This window comes from Lontra canadensis, unplaced genomic scaffold (genome assembly GCF_010015895.1).
Source record: "Lontra canadensis isolate GAN:19392208 unplaced genomic scaffold, GSC_riverotter_1.0 scaffold7, whole genome shotgun sequence".
Taxonomy (NCBI): Eukaryota; Metazoa; Chordata; class Mammalia; order Carnivora; family Mustelidae; genus Lontra; species Lontra canadensis.
Window position 1 is genome coordinate 31,490,230 of NW_022631001.1, and position 16,505 is coordinate 31,506,734.

The 16,505-nt window shown below is 55.6% G+C and overlaps 1 protein-coding gene across 4 annotated transcripts in view; it reads left to right on the top strand.

Annotated features, from left to right (window-relative positions):
• TUB (TUB bipartite transcription factor) overlaps window positions 1-16,505 on the top strand; it is an 84,015-nt gene that overhangs the window by 56,679 nt on the left and 10,831 nt on the right. For 3 of the 4 annotated variants that reach the window (XM_032853388.1, XM_032853392.1, XM_032853391.1), the window contains exon 2: window positions 16,011-16,062. In XM_032853388.1, coding sequence (XP_032709279.1) covers window positions 16,011-16,062 — 52 coding nt within the window. Of the gene's footprint in view, window positions 1-6,859; window positions 7,193-16,010; window positions 16,063-16,505 lie in introns of those variants that run through there. The other variant, XM_032853390.1, reaches the window with a different exon arrangement.

Sequence of the window (16,505 nt, forward strand, 5' to 3'; positions counted from 1 at the left end):
CCTGGGCCCTCAGAGCACGAAAGTGAGTAGATTGTCAGAGTGGAACCTGGGAGGGGGGCATGAGGGAGCTGTTAAGATTCAGCATCCTTCCCCGTATCCCCTGTGCCCCTCCAAGATGAATGACCTGACCCCGAGCATTTCCAGTGCCAGCACACGTCACTGTGCAGCCCTGTGGAGGTAGTCCTGGTGACAGATCCTGCTCCACTAGGTGACTAGGGAGATTTCAACTCCACAGATCTCAAAATATTTATTTATTTACTTACTTACAAAATCCACTGTGCACCGACAGCATTTACTGTCCCTCTCTTCCCCTCCCCCCACACTGGGAGCCAGGGGTGTCATCTGGGCTCTCTTGGGGTTACTGGGCCCTCACAGGAGTGGAAAACCAGAGATGAGAGGAAGCCAGCACCTGGAGGAAGACCCAGCTGCAGAGAGGATGGGGTCCTCGGGGGGCCTAGCTGATGGCACTCGGCTGTGTCTCCCTCCCCTGGGGCCCCTTTTCATGAGCCCCTGCATGCACGTGCCAGCACATGGGGCTTCTTGGAGAGCATTACTTCCGGCAGTATCAGGCCCCATCTCATAAGCCTGCTCCCCTGTCGTTAACCCCCCCATAAAGGATGCCTAATGATCTGTCTGTGAATATAGAATGCTTTACTTAAAACCAAGTCCCGACCGATAGACAGACGTTTTATACCCCCTACTCCTGCCAATTTCTCCCGTTAGAAAAAAAAAGGGTGCTGACGATCTCTGTTGGTAAACTTTGGACTCCGTTGCAGGTCTCCCTGGGTCAGGCTTCTAGAAAGGGAATGGATGAGTCAAAAGCCTAAGGCTCTCGTCATCTGGTTTTCTCTCAAGGTTTGAGGATTGCGGTTAAGCCTGTGGCTCTAGAACTCTCTGGTGCCTGAGTTTGAATGTGAACTCTCCCACTTATTATCTGTGTGACTTCGAGCGGGTTATGTAACCTCCCATTTGTTCACCTGTAAAATGGGGATAATAATAGTACTTACCCCATAGTGGTGTTGTGAGGATTCAGTGAACCGAGCCATGTGTATTGGTTAGGTTGAATAGGCATGACTCATGAGATGTTATCATAAAGCAAACTTTATTTTTGTCTCCCGTGGTCTCTTTAATTTTATTCTCTGCGACTGCTACCCAGTCCCCCCAAAACTAGATGAAATTGAGGCTAAGTCCCATGACTTCTCTGGTCATTTCCAGGTAACCGAAGTTTGTCCTGTCAGTAATTAATATGTCCTGTCTATTGTAATAAAAAAAAATCTTTCAATTTCAGATTTACACCAACTCTTCCTGCCTGTGACATTGTGCTGTGAGCCAGCTGCCTGTGGGAGGGGGTCTGGCTTGCCGTTCTGACCCTTTCCAGGGTCCAGCATGATGGGAGGGAGGGAAGAAGAGAGGCGAGGAGCAGGAAAATTCTCCCCCAACCCCAATCTGGGTGCTTTGGACACCACTCCATCGCTTGGGTGTCCCCATAAGCTCAGCTCCCTTGATGGAGGTGACCCTCACTTCCCATAGCTCCACAGGACACTATGGTTCCTTTCTCAGGCCCTGGGACGCCTGGACTCCTCCCATCTCTCCACTGTCACCTCCTTCCACAACAGGGCCCTCTCAGCTGAGATCTAAGATAACTACATCTGACTCTCTTACTGGGACCCACACTGGTCCACAGGAAAAAGCTCATGTTTCTTGAGCCCACAGACCTGACCTTGAAGCAGCAGCACCTGCTCAGCCCTCAGGCAGCCACCCACTGCCTGCTCTTCGGGTTTGCAGGCCTGGACCCACTGCCTGTGCCCCAGGACCTCAGGACCATCCTGGGGGGTCTCCTTCAAGCCCCCCTCTCTGGATTTGAGGCAAAGGCCACGTAGCCTTCCCTGCTTCCATGGAGGGTCTATTGGACCCGGAGACTCTCTCTAAAACTCTCCCCCAGCCTCTAACAATTTAGAGGTAGACTTTGGCTAATGGTACAGACCCAGGTTTCCACCATCTGGCTTCCAAGTCCTGTTTGGTCAGGGCTGTCCCATCGCACTTGACGATGCATTATCTCTTCACTCTGCACCTCGACCAGAGAATTGCATTTTGTCATCCTCTTGCCCATATTTGCTTCCTGTGAAACCCAGGGAGGGGTGCCTGGCCCAGAGCGTGCACTCAACCAGTGATGGTCGTGTGTGATCCCACTCACAGGACCCCCACTTATACTCACTCCATCACTTTTACATTTGGCTCTATCCCAATGTTACGTTTTCTTCCGACTCTGCTTGTGGTGGTGATGATGGTGGTGGAGTTAGAGATTTGAATTTACTATTATCTCCTGCAGTTATTTGGAAAATAGGCCTATTGCTTTTAGTTCTGCGAGTGCTTACCTTACATCCTCTCAAATACATCAGTAAGCCTGTTCATCTCCCCTGAGCCAGGTAGAAATGGGGCAGTGGGAAATGGGACTTTGTATAGTCCACGGTTATTTAAACGAGGATTTTGGAGGGCACTATCAGCCGTCCACACTTAGGCTGCCATTTGCCATCATGTCAGCTCAACAGCTTTGAAAAAGCACAGAGCTCTGGTTTCAGGCCTGTTCATCTCTGTCCTGGACTTTCCCATTACCCAGCTAGCCGTTGTCAATACGTCTGGCCTTATCTCCCTCTGTCCTCCATTTGCTCCTGATGAGATCTTGCTGAAAGTACACCTGGGCATGTCATTCTTGGCTTAAAACCCTTTAGTGGTTTCCTGTGGGCTGTAGGATAAAGTTCAAACTCTTCAGCCTGGCGTTTGGGGTTCAGGGTGTCGTGTGATCTGGCCCTACCTTAACTTTCTAGGCCCTTCTCCGGCCACATGGAACCACTCACTTCTGTGCTACCCCATGGGTTTGCATTTTGGTTATCAGCTGCTCTGGTCACATGTTCTCATATCCTCGTAGCTTTGGTCATGTCACCTTCTATGTCTAGAACGCCCTTTGGTAAAAGAACCCAGCTTGGCCCTGGGCCAGTTGTAGATTCTCAGTAACTGGTAAGCATCCCCTTTCCTTTCTTACAGTCTATCAAAATCCTACTCATCCTTTGGACCAATTCAAATGTCATCTTTTTCCCTCTCAGGGCAGATTTGTCCTACCCTGACTCCCTCCCCCTGCTACCACTGGCTGCCCCTCCTCTGTGTCCCCAGCATCTTGTACACATGTGTTGTGTAACCCTAGCACCTGGGGGCTTGGCGTCTCTCCTGTCAGACTGAAAGCTCCATGAGAACAGAACCGGGCCTGACGCCGGCCAGAGCCCTGCATGGACCTGCGAGCCCGGGCTTGTCGAGCCCATCGCCTTCCTCAGCCCGCAGGGATGCAACACGGAGCTCCAAGCTCCGAGGCGGGGCACCCTGGGACTGGCTGCCCAATCTGGGTAGATACTCACTTATTGTTCATATCCTGCTGCATCCAAAATTGATTAGAGGTGGGCCACACTCAATACAACTGTTAAATTAGAAACAGAAAATTTAAACCTGCACATGGAAGTGGCAAGGTGCCAAAAGAAGGTGTGAACCTTCTTTGTTGGGTGAACCCGTCTTGCCTGGAGGAGCTCGCACTGGGGTCTTCCAGCTGGGGCAGCAGATGGGAGGGTCTCCTTTGGCCTAAACTCTTGCACTCCCCTCACAAACTGTGGTCCTGTTTGAAAATGTCTGAAAGGTGGGACGCCTGGGTGGCTCAGTCAGTTAAGCATCTGCCCTCGGCTCAGGTCATGTTCCCAGGATCCTGGGATCGAGTCCCTCCATCAGGCTCCCTGCTTGGCAGGAAGCCTGCTGCTCTCTGTGCACTTGCTGTCTCTCTCTGACAAGTAAACTTAAAAAGCTTTTTTTTAATTTTTTTACTTGACAGACACAGCAAGAGAGGAAACACAAGCAGGGGGAGTGGGAGAGGGAGAAGCAGGCTTCCTGCTGAGCAGGGAGCTGGATGCAGGACTGGATCCCAGGAACCCAGGATCATGAACTGAGCTGAAGGCAGACACTTAATGACTGAGCCACCCAGGCACCCCTAAAATCTTAGAAAGAAAGAAAGAAAGAAAGAAAGAAAGAAAGAAAGAAAGAAAGGAGGAAAGAAAGAAAGGAAGAAAGAAAGAAAGAAAGAAAGGAGGAAAGAAAGAAAGAAAGAAAGAAAGAAAGAAGAAAGAAAGAAAGAAAGAAAGAAAGAAAGAAAGAAAGAAAGAAAGAAAGAAAGAAAGAAAACCTAAAAGGCAACAAGGAGAATTTCAGTCCATCCTTGCAGAGTTTGGGCAGGTGGTGAGGCAGGCGTTGGGTTTGCTATGTGGTGGGATTTTGGTGGAGATCACTTGGTTCTGCAGGCTAAATTTAAAAAGCTTAGGCCTTTTCTCAAGGTAACCCTATAGCACAGTTGTGGTCTAACCATGGCCCAGTGCAATCTACCTCATGTGGCTTTCTGATGGAAGCCAAGGGCATACCCTTAAAATGTCAACCAGGGAAGCTCTTTGAGCAGGAAAACCCATTGCCAGGTCTGAGTTGAGTGTGAAGACTTACACACCCTTTAGAACTCACAGAGGCACATACTGATATCCTCCCCATGCCCATGCCCACCAGCACGCCATCCAACAAATGTTCTTGTGCAGACCCATTCAGCAGCAGGCACACCACACACACTCATGCACACTCATGGGTATGTGGCACACAGTCCCACTGGCTCCCACACATCCCATTGGCACGTGCACAGCCTCTACAGGAAGAGACATGGGGAGCTGTCTTATTTGTGCACCTCACTCTGCCTCCAGATTTTGCTCTCTTAGGACAGAACCTGAAGTATCTATTTAATAGATTCAATTACTTTAGGCTCCTGAGACCTTCCAACTTGATTCTGATTGCTTTAAGGTGTCAGATGATTTGGGAATAAATGGGGAAAGCATTCACATTCTTGAAGGGGAAGTCTTCTAGCCTCTAGTCCTCACTGAAGTGGTAGCTGTTGACTGTAGTTTGTGGAAATGTGGCCTGGAGGATGGGACCAGCCTTGTGTTGCTAGGCAAGGTTCTGTCCTCCCGTCCTAAAGGACAGAGGCCCTCAGGGTAGTGCTTTGACCTCCAAAGCAGGGGCCAGTCCCTTTCTGTTAACCTTCCTGGGAACCCTTGGTGGAACCGAGGCCCATGCCAAGTGTCCCAGCAGGCAAGGAAACAGCCCTGCTTTCGGCCCCCTGCACCGCACTCAGGGGTGATTCCTTTTGTCTACTCTCTGTCCACTGGGACAGTGATAGCTCTTGGAGGTTGGTAAATAACCAGAGGTCATGGCCTTCAGAGAGTATTGATGCTGTGCCAGACAGAGATGGAGCCATTCTGTCCTGTGCTCCAGAAACCTGAAGAAAGAGACCCAGTGTGTGGCATGTGCACTGCATGAATCGAGCTAGGCAGGAAGGAGGCTAACGGCAAGGGCTGTGGGCCCAGATTGCTTTGTGCGAATCTTAGCTTCACCACTGAACATCTCGGACTTCAAACAAGATCTTTGCCTTTTCTGTGTCCCAGTTTTTTTCTGCTGTGAAATGGGTATGATGAGAGCCTCCACCTGCTAGGGTAGTTGTGAGGATGAAAGGAGTTACGGTGTAGAGAGCACCTGGAGCCCAGCAAACGCTCTGGACATTCTGGTTATTGTTTTCGTAGTTAATGGGGAAGGCCAAGCCAGGCAGAAAGGCTGGGACAGTCCTGGGGTGGGGAGTCCTGGCTATGGACCTAGGGCAGCAGGATGGGGCCCTCTCTCAGCCCAGCTGGTTCTTCTCACACTCTCTCCCACCCAGTCATGCTGTCCTGATGGCCTGTTTCACACCAGAGGATCCCCACATGGACCTGCATGGTTGCAGGGTCTCTATGCTGCTAACTCCAGGGTGCTGGTGAGGATACCCACCGGGAGTGTGGAGCCTGAGCCCCTCAGCAGAGCCCCGCCCCATCTCCGGTTCCCTCCTCCCCTGCTGGGGATTCATTGTCCTTCACGTCATCTAGCATGGCTTACTTTAGAGTTGGTGTGAATCACAGCCAAGACCTCCTCGGCACTCAAAGACTTTAAGATGACCTTTTTTGAAAATTTCCACCTCCTTTTAAGTGTGGCCCCTAGAAGAGCTTTGGAGGACTGAGGCCCTGGTTCCATTTCAGCTCCATAGCTTTGTAGCTTAGTATCCTTGGCAATCTTAGCATTACGGATGCTTTATTCTCTGGAAATAGGAATAAAATACTTGCCTCTCAAGGCTGTTGTGGAGCTTAAATAATATAAATTTTTACGGACTGGGAATGCAATAGCATACGTTGTTCTTCTCTTGACTGCTACAGCTTAGAGCAGAAAGACCAACGGCTTTGAGAAAGCAGCTCCCTTGCTAAAAAAAAAAAAAAGGTTCCCCTGGGGCCTGTGAGGATGGAGATGGGGGACTGGAAGGGGCAGAGAAAGGAAGGCCAGCCTCACAGGCATTGCACCTGCAGGTTCCCCGAGACCTCTTTTCTGGCCTCAGCCCCTTCCTGCCCCCCAAGGATCCCCTCCCCACCCACTGCTCCTCTCCCCTGCCCCCCATCTAAGCGGTGGTTCCCATCTCTTAGTGAAGATAGGTAAGCCAGGCAGGCAGCTAGGAGTTGGAAATATCCCCGCTTCACAGAAGAGGAAACTGAGGCTTAGGGGTCTGGGGATCCGCCCCGCCGCAGTGGCCTTAGCCCGGGGTGGGCGCGGGCGCGGTCACGTGTACCGCGCGGGAGCCCCCGGGGCTTCGGGGAAGGAGCGGGGGCGGGGGCGTTCGGAACGCCGGCGCCGGCCGGGGGTGGGGTCTCTGCCAGGGGCGGGGCGAGGGGGCGGGGGCGGGCCGCTGCCACGCAGCGGTCGGGCCCCTCGGCGCGGGACCGAGCCCCTCCAGTGGCGCCCGGCGGTGCGGGCCAGCCTCTCCTGCTTCCACGCGCGCGCACGCCCGCTGCGGCCCCGCGCACTCCGCCAATTCGCCCATCGCGCCGCGCACACAGCCGCTCGCCGAGCCCGCGGCCGGGGCCCTGGCGTGCAGCGCGGGCCTCGGCGGGGCCCAGCGCCCCAGCCCGGGAGGATGCGGCCCGGGGCGGCCAGGGAACTGAGCAGGGCCCCCGCGCCGTCCCCCGCGGGCCCGGGCTTCCAGAGCCGCAGCCGCCGCCCCGCCCCCGGGAGACATGACTTCCAAGCCGCATTCCGACTGGATTCCCTACAGGTACGCGGACGCCGGTCCCACCTCTCCTTCAGCTCGGGGGCGTGGGCTTGGCCCACGCCCCTCCAGCGCTCTGGGCGAGCGGCGCCCCCCACCCCGACCCGGGGCGCAGGGCCCCTGTACTCATCCCATCCCACACTGCGGGCGCGGGCTGGAGGCGCAGGGCCTTTCTACCCCAACTTTGGGCCCCCGTTGGACTGACCCGGCCTGCCCTGCCCCATCACTCCTCCGCCGGGGTTGCTGGAAGGGGCCAGTGCTCTGGGCCTGTGTGGGCCGTGTTGGGTCGGGCAGCGCCATGTGGTCGCGCGGGGAGGGAGCGCACTGCTCTGAGCCCCCTCCTAGGCCCCGCACACCCGGTCACACGCCGGTATAGCTGTAGACAGACACTCGTGCAGCTGCAGGCACGCACGCCCCGTGGGTGCATCGGGCCAGAGAGGCTCCTGCCGGTCTGTTCACACACGCAGAGCATGAATTCCTGGAGGCAATTATTCTGAACCAAGAGCACAGGCCGCTCATAGGCACATGCACCCCGTACGTCTCTACACACGCTGATTCTTGGTCTCACGCAGGTGTACTTCTACTCCCTGCGCCCATACACATCCTGTATTTGGACAATACCTGACACCCGCAGTGCCCTCACAGGTACGACTCCTATCTATCAGGGACTCAGAAATCCACTTGGAACAGCTCTATACCTGGACACACACCAACTCACAATACATAGACTGCCTTTACATGCGTAAGAGCACTCAGGACAGCAGGGCTACCTACCCTGTGTTCCCAGAGTCTGTGGTCTGTCCCAAGGATGGATGGGCTTTGCCAGTTGAGTGGTAGTCGGGGTGGGGGAGGGGCGTTGGGGTTCTCACCCAGGTGCAGGCCTTTCCCCCATTCACTCTTCATTCTCTCCATTACCCCTGGAATAGAGCTTATTGTCATGGCAGCACCAGATCCTTGGCCACCTATTGGCTCCTGGTTGCCATGGGCTACGGGGCTGTCTCTGGGCCTTCCTGAGAGGCATGTGTGTAAGATGGGTGCTGCACTGCTAGGGGCCACTATGTTATTGCCTGCCTGGGTGCCCATGCCTGCGGGTTGGAGGAGCAGACCCTCAGGACCTGCCTTGTAACACAGCCAGCTCTTGGGAAGAGACCTGATTCCAGTCACCCATAGAAAATATTTCTGACAGAGCTCTTTTAGGAGTTTGTCCAGACGGCATTCAAAATGGAAACCAGCTGAAACCGCCTGAGGCTTGTTAAAAGCAGATCCTTCTGCAAGCAAGCACCTGTCACTGACCTGGGGATCCAGGCTTTTTCTTTGAGAGCTGTTGTCTCTAAGCTCCTTTGGGGGCTTTAGAGCGTCTCAAGTGAGAATTTGTGGGTGCCCCTCCCATCAGCATACACACGTGCACACACACACACGAGTCACCCATAGGGTTTCCTGCAGGCATAACACAGTCGCACCTCAGAGTCTGCCATAGATCAGGGAGATACCCCCATTGGGAGACTAGGGCTCTGCTGACTCAAGAGCTGTTACCCTCCACTGGCGTCCAGGCTGGGGGCACAGCTAGTTTCTGGGATACCGTGACTTGACATGTCTGTGCCAAGGACTTCCTAGAAGACTGTGCAACCCCACAGAGTACCATCAACCTTTTCTAGCCACCCAGCAGAGGTGCTTGGGTAGCCCCTGCAGGCCGAGGGGTCTCCCCTTTAATGCTGTGGAAGTAAGAGTAGGGGGGAGCACTTGGCAGGGTGGTGGCCAGGCTGACAGGAGGGCAGGAAGGGACAGCGCTTGTGGCTGTAGATATGATGGGGTGTTTAGGATCTGGCGGACTGGGGACCAGGCCAGATCATGGTTCAAGGGAGCCTCTCCCAGAAGCCAAAGACTGGAACAGGGTGTAGAGTAAGTGCACGAGTCTCAGAGAAAGCCTGCCTCTAGGAAGGGGGTCCCTCGGGAGGTGGGCTTGTCTTTGAGAATGGCTTTGTCCTCCAGTGGTGCTCAGGGCACTGGCCTCCTTCAGGGGTGATTTGGCACTTGCCCCAGCCTAGGCCCAAACACCCTATTCCTGCATTCCTTTCTTGGGCCTGCACACGCCACCTGGAGCACAGAATCCTATCCCTGAAGGGCAGCTTGGCACCCTTGTGGCCCTGCCAGCTTGCGGTTGCCTGTCATCCCTGCCTTACTGTGTGGCAGGGAGGGGGGTTTCTCGAGCTGGGGGTGGGCTATATTCCGAAGTTGCCAGAATCTCTCCTGCCTTGCTGGGGTCTTTCTGAGCATGCTCTGAGCTTGGGAAAGCACCGGACCTTGAGTGTAGACTTCCAGAATGGGGAGACCCAGACGGAGAAGAGGAGATGCAAATTGCTTCTCCCATCAACTGGGCTGCTGATTGCAGTTAAAGCCACATGCCTGCGTGATCGCAGAAAACTGGGGCAGAAGACAGGCGAGGCCGCTTCCTTGCAGATGAAGGGGTGGGCATGCGTGCACGTGCTTCGTGCTTCGGTATGCGGTTTCCCCAGTGTCACAGCATGTCAGAACCGGAATGCGTCCTTTGGTTGGGGGGAGAGCGGTTGGTCGATTTCTTGTTAGCTCTCCTGGTAGGGGTTTTCCTCCCTCTGTGATGGCTGCACCTGCGTTCCCTAGGCCTGGTTCATTTTCTTTGAAGTAACTGCCGGTTGGCGATAATGTTGGCGATAATCGTCTTAAGGGTAATTGTGGCTCAGTTTATAAGGATCATGGAGTAATCTCACACTCTGACTCAGAAGGGAGTCGTTTAGTTTATAAAGTTGAACAATTGGAATAATGTTTTGCGTTTTGACGTTTGTCTATTCTTACTAGTACTGATAATTCTCACTTCTGCCATTTTCTCTTCATCTGTTTTTCTTGAGTAGTAAATGCTTTTCCTTCCCAGCTTCACAACCCTTATGAATTGCAGGTGGAGCATTAAGAGCGAGGGAGGGATGGCAGGCCTTGTCCTCAGTGCTCTCTCTGCACTGCATCCCCCCAACCCGGCCGCAAACTCCTGGAGAGCAGGGACCCCATTTGGTCCTGGGCTGTGTGCCCGGTGCGGCCCAACCCAGACAAGATGCACACTACTTTCAGTCGAAGAGGCATTCCCAGGCAGCTCTGTGGACTTTCTGGCTTTCCTGGCTGCACACCCAGCTTCTCAGCACAGGGGACGTAGTAGTCTCCCCTCAGGAAGGGCACTAGTGCTGGAAGAGCGAGGCCCTGGGTCAGAGAATGAGCACCGCTGCCGGACGGGCCCTCACAGGCTGTCCGGTCCTCTGAGTGCTCTCTTCCCTTACGTGGCTGTGACCGCTAGAAGGCTCTTCTTGGCGTGAGCCTTGGCGTGCCTCTGAGTTTTTCCTCCTCCTGGCTCTTGTGAAGGTCCTCCCACCACTTTCTGGGGAGTGCAAGGACTGCTGCCCAAGCAAGGCCTGGTTCTGTTGACTCTGCCTGTGTGGGAAGCCTTGGGGTGCCGTGGGGGCTCTGGCTGCTTCACCTCCTGCAGCCGGGAGGGGGAGCCTGGCGCACTGGGGAAGTCTCCCTGCTGCTGCTTCGGGTAGAGGCAGCAGGAACATGGGTGGTGGAGAGGACTGCAGGAGCAGGGACCATGTCTCTGCCCCCTCCAGCACCGGGCCTGGACCCCCTGCAGCTTCCTCTTTTCCCACACTGTGCAGAGGGAGGCTGTTACTTCCTTGCTGGGGGCCCTGCTCCCGTTGTTGACCTTGGGTGCTCCCTATAATTGGGGACAGCTTTGGCTTACCAACTTGTCACCTTGAGGCCTCTGTAAATAGAACCCTGAAGTCTCATTAGGCTGATGTCAAGCTCTGTGTACCCCATTCTGTCTATGTGGGGCAGACCTGGGTTTGGGGACCCACATGTAAGACGTGACCTTCTCCTGATAGGCATCGGTTAGACTCTGCTAGCTCTCCAGGGTCTTCTGAAGTCATACTGTCCCAGTGAACAGTTTAATATGACTTTGGCTTTGTGTCACCTAGAAGTCTGCTGAGAGGCCCGCTTTGTCTTCAGGTCATCAGTAAACACGCTTAGCAAGGGAAGCAGGACGCTGGAAACCTCCTCTGATTATGGCATGTTGCAAAAACTTTTGAGGGTCTGTCTCCTTGGAGCACACGCCACTCACATTGCTTTATTTTGCCCACAAGTGACTGTCACTGGTCCTCACGATTCCATGGGGAACCCTGGCTATGCTGCCCTCCCGTTTTCCTGGATAGGTCTGGGGGTATGTGGCCTGACTTGCTTGTGGACTGGGCTCGCGCCTGCTCAGTTACTGGGTCTTCTAGCTCTTGAGCGAATCTATGCCATGATCTGGGGCCTAAGACTGATGGATGTACATACAGACTGATTGCTTCCCCCATCTGAAGAGAAGGCTGCCTTTGCATACTTTCAGCAACTCTCTGATTTCTTTTTTGTTCTTTAGAGATCACCAGCTGTGGCTTCTAGTCCTCATTTGCATGACTGAGCATTAAAATCACCTATGTTTCTTGCTTTAAAGGAGAAAATGAGGCGAGGGATTGATTCTGAGGTAACTTCCCCAGCAGTTCTGAATCACTGAGTCAGGGCCGAGTGCACGTAGCAGTTTTAATTACTGGCTGGACTCCTGTGAGCCCTGTAGGCTTCTCCCTTTTGGGGCTGCCCCTGTTCCCACCCATTCTGTGCTTCCCTGGTTTCCAGGCAGCCACTAGGGACAGATCTGGGCATGCTGGGGTGGGGGTGGGGGAGTCTGGCATCGGTACAGGGCTTGCAGCCTGACCCCATGGGTGGCCTTTCCTCCTCTGACTCCCTGGGTCCAGCAGGGGCAGCTTCCTTTGTGACTGAGTGGAAGGAATGAGGGCACAAAAGCAGAGGGTGAATTAGGCGAGGAGTATGAGCCTGTCCCTAGGTAGCCTGGCCCCCAGGCCTCTGGTCAGCTCTGGTGGGTTAGGTGAGCAGCATGCACAGTGCTGTGCAGTGAGAGGTGCAGTGAGAGGCAGGGACGCAGCTTCCTAAATATGTTGTCCACGGCTGGCTTTTCCATCCCATGGGAGAAGTGCCCCTGCTCTCACTTGTCATCAAGCATGGTTTTCTCTCCCGTTATCTGTTGGGCAGCTTGTGAGAAGCAGGAGGATATGGAGGGGCTGTCTCCCTGGGAGGCGAAGGGCCCCCTTGTTGGCCCTGGGCAGAGTCGGGGGATTGATGGACACTGCGGATCGGGTTTCTCCGACCCTCAGGAGCCCGTGGCCGGTGCGTTACTGGATCCCTGGTCCAGTCCCCAGCAGGAGGAGACTGAGATGAAGGAGCTGCCGGGGTCAGCTGGAGGACCCATCCATCAGTGCCCTGTCTCCTGGCGGGGCCGCAGCTGGCAGCCTGGGCTTGGCAGTGATTCCATAATTGGAGCCCGAGTTGTTAAAAAGCCATTACTGTCTCCTCTGTGGTTATCATTTAGTGCTGTCGAGAACAGTGCCCATTGGGTGGAGGCAGGCCGGGTGGTGTTGATGAGAAGGGAAGGAAGGTGCCGTGGTGGGAGCTTGAGGGGCAGGGCCACCCGCAGGGGTGGGGCCCGGGGCCTGCCTGGGACAGCCACCTTGTCGCTGTGGTTCTCCGCAGCCGCTAGGACTTGTGGGGATTTGTTCTCGGTCAGGGACAGATGTTTGCCTCAGACACAGTGCTGTCAGGCAGTCCGGGCCTGTACCTGCCGGGGATGGAGGTCGGCCTCCGACCTCTGGGGCTTTCCTAGAAACAGGGCTGCAGCAGGAAGCTGCTTTGTGGACATGCTGTAGCCCACCCTCAGAGCCACTGCTCAGAGGTGCGTGGACTGCCGGCCCTCCTGGGGGTTCCTGCGTGGCCAGGCATGTTCTTCCTCCCGGGGCTCGATGCTTTTCCCAGCATCCCCCCACCCCGACCCCGCTGCTGCAGTGTGCCTCTTGGGAGGTGGGGGCTGGCTCCCCAGGCACTTCCAGGCTATCTGAGTTTCTGGAATCTCTTTAGAAGCTTATCCCTTGCTCATCCATTTTTCTGTGAGGGCCAGAGGTCAAGTCCGTTCCACCTATGATCCTTCCAGGTGAGCAGCCTTACTAACAACGCCACTGGCTCCTGCTCAGGGAATGGAGGTGGGGCTGGCGGCAGAGGAAAGCAGCCTCCTTGCCCGCGTGTGACATGTGGAGAGTCCACGGCAGTGGGACAGTAGCTTGGGCTAGGAATGCAGCCCCCCTCTGCCCCTGTACAGATAGGGACACTATCAGATTCGCCTTTGTCCATCAAGCTATCGCGGTGACCCGGCGGTTCTGGAGGTGGCTTTGCTCATATCAGCTTAGCTCACAGGTGGACGTCCCCTTTTCTGAATGAACCGAGATGTTTGCGTCAGCACCACAGCCCACAGAGGGCGTCTTCTCTGCCGTGCTCACCAGGCTCCGTCCGGGGATTACCTGGCTGCCCTCCCTGCCCCTGCCCAGGAAAGCACAGGGGACAAGCGTAATGCCGGCCACAAAGCTGCCCCTGTCTGCAGGAAGGTGAGCCGGCAGTCTCGCGGAGGCTGCTTGGGCTCCTGTGGTGAGGCTGCTAGCGTGTGACTGCGCTGCCGGCTGCCCAGTGTGGACCCAGGCACAGAGCCGGGCAGGCAGAGCACAGCTGGATTCAGGCCCTGTCATTGCCATCTGCCAGGGCCACATGGAGTCCAGAGTGCCGTATCTCTCCAGATCTTGCGCGTCTTAAAGGAATCCACACTGCTTGTGCCGCTGACCCTGGGGGATGGTGGTCTTGGTGGCCTGAGCCCTGGAAGTCTGTGGGAGCAGATGCTCGGCCTTGGCATCGTTCAGTGAGGCCACTGACTTAGGGTGCGCAGACCAGTGGCAGACTTGTAGCTTCTCAGCCCTGGCGGGGCCCCCAGGCATCTTGCCCTCCCTAATGAACTCCTCCTCCCTTCAGAACTCTGGCTGCCACCCTCCGGCCTGGGGTGTCTGCTTTCTCTGACAGGGCACTCCCTGTCCTGGCCAGCTGGAAGTTTTAGGAGCCGGGTCACTGTCGTCTGGTCCAGGCAGCACCCTCATGGAGTACCCCCTAGACTAAGGCCTTGGCTCAGAAGCACATCTGTTTAGCAGTGTCTTCGCTTGTGTTTTGGCAGCCAAGACTTTTGGAGAATAAGGCTGCGAACTGATGAGGCTCATGGTTGGGGCTCCTCTGGAATGAGGACCAGCCCATGGGTGTCAGGCAAGGCCTTCAAGTAAGGAGGTCAGTGCCAATGGTTGAAAACAGGCAGTCATCTTAGGTTGTGGCCAGGGAGGAGGGCGGCGGGCTGTGGACTCCGTGGACGTCCTGCCGCCCTTGGGTGGCTCCCCAGCACACCGACACACAGGTCATCTGGATGAGCCAAGGGGACATTGCAGGTCAATGATTGTTCTGGCTAGAAAGAGCTCCTCTTATCAGGAGGGGGTGACAGCGGCTGAGCTGTCTTCAGGGTGACTCGTCCTTGTCTGCACTTCTCACACGCGTACTCACCCGCACACGAGTTCATCTGTATAGATACGCAGGTGTGTGCTCACTCACATGTGTAGATGTGCTCATGTTTGGACACGTTCTGGCATGTGCACACGTATGACAAACCCGATGCCCTCAGGCATGCCTGTGCAGGTTCCCGCTCATGGTCTGGTTCAGGGGCAGGCTCTAGCAATCACTGGGCCAGGGTAGTCTGGGAGTTACCAGGGCTCAGATACTCAGGCTCCAGCCCAGCCCCCAACCCTGGCTTTTACAGAATTTGGGGCTATGGCTTATGGATGTATCTTGGCCTAGAAGGAGTGCTGAGTGGTTGAGGCTCCCTAATTTCAGTTGCCTTCCTGGGAGGCAGGTCCGATCTATGTGAGATGACATACTGCCTGTTCCAAGACCTTAGAGACTCAAGGATTTGATGCCCCGGTGTCCCCTGTTGGCTGGTCACTGGGCTATGCACAGATGGGCTGTGTCTGCCTACACATATGTCCAACTAGCCCAGCCCTGCCCTCAGGGACTGGTTGGTCTTCTAGTTTCTCTCTCCCAGATGAGAGAGAGAGAGCCTTCTTTTTTTTTTTTTTTTTTAAGATTTTATTTATTTGACAGACAGAGATCGCAAGTAGGCAGAGAGGCAGGCAGAGAGAGAGAGAGGAGGAAGCAGGCTCCCTGCTGAGCAGAGAGCCCGATGTGGGGCTTGATCCCAGGACCCCGGGATCATGACCTGAGCCGAAGGCAGAGGCTTTAACCCACTGAGCCACCCAGGTGCCCCCCCCTACCCCCAGCCTTCTTTAAAGGGGGTGGACAGTGTTGGCATCTCTCATTCTGCCACCTGGAGAGCCAGGAGTTTGACTAGAATAGGAAAGAGTCTGCTTCAAAGGATCCAGCCTCCTCTAGGAAGGACGGGAGGACCCGGGAGGAGCTGGTGAGATCCGAGAGGGACCTGGAGCAGACAGGTGCCTCAGTCTGAAGCCCAGCCTTGGGCCTGGCTTGTACCTGATGCCTCTGGGCAGGTTCCCCTGCATCTTAGGCATGTCCCAGCTCATGGCCCCAAAGAGAGAGTCTCCTCCTGTACTTTTTGGGTCAGGCTGACTAGGAAGTCCTTGGGTCAGCAGGGACCCCAGCCGGAGAAAGCTCCTTCATTGGCAAAAATATGGCTTCCACCTTTCCGTCCAGAGCTGGCTTCCAGGTAGTAGCTCCACCCTTCCTGTCTCCTTCTCCTGTGTCCCCAGGAGTCATTATGGGAGGGGTTTAAAGAACCTGATGTGCAGGGTGGGGGTGGGCTCTGGGCTCCCTGTTTGTAGCCGGCAGCCACCAGGCAGGCCCTGAGTGCCCCTGTCTCCCTCTGCAGTGTCTTAGATGATGAGGGCAGCAACCTGAGGCAGCAGAAGCTAGACCGGCAGGTGAGTGCAGCCGGGGCTGGGTGGACGGGCAGTCGGCATTTACCATCGGCGGGGGTGGGGGGGTGGGGGGGCATTATCTCCCTTCCTGGGGTGACCCTGGCTGGCTGGGAGGAGGCCCTCACAGAAGAGAGCCAAGCCATGTCTAGACCATTCAGCATCAGCACAGCCCCAGAGCCCAGGGCTTTTCCGGGCGGACAGCTGGTGCCTGTAGTCGGAGCACCGGACATCCATGCCGCGGTCCTGCTGGGCCGTCTACCTGCTCTGACTTGTGCCTCCTTTTCCTGGACCCTGAGCCTCAAGGTGCCAAGGGCACAGAGCCGTGGCCCAAAGTGGGCTGTGGACCCCCTGGTCACCCTGAGAACCGAGCTGAGTGATCGGGGCCTTCTCTGGTTTCAGTCGGGAGCCTGCCCCCCGGGTGGGAGGGACGGGCTGTGCTGTCAGGG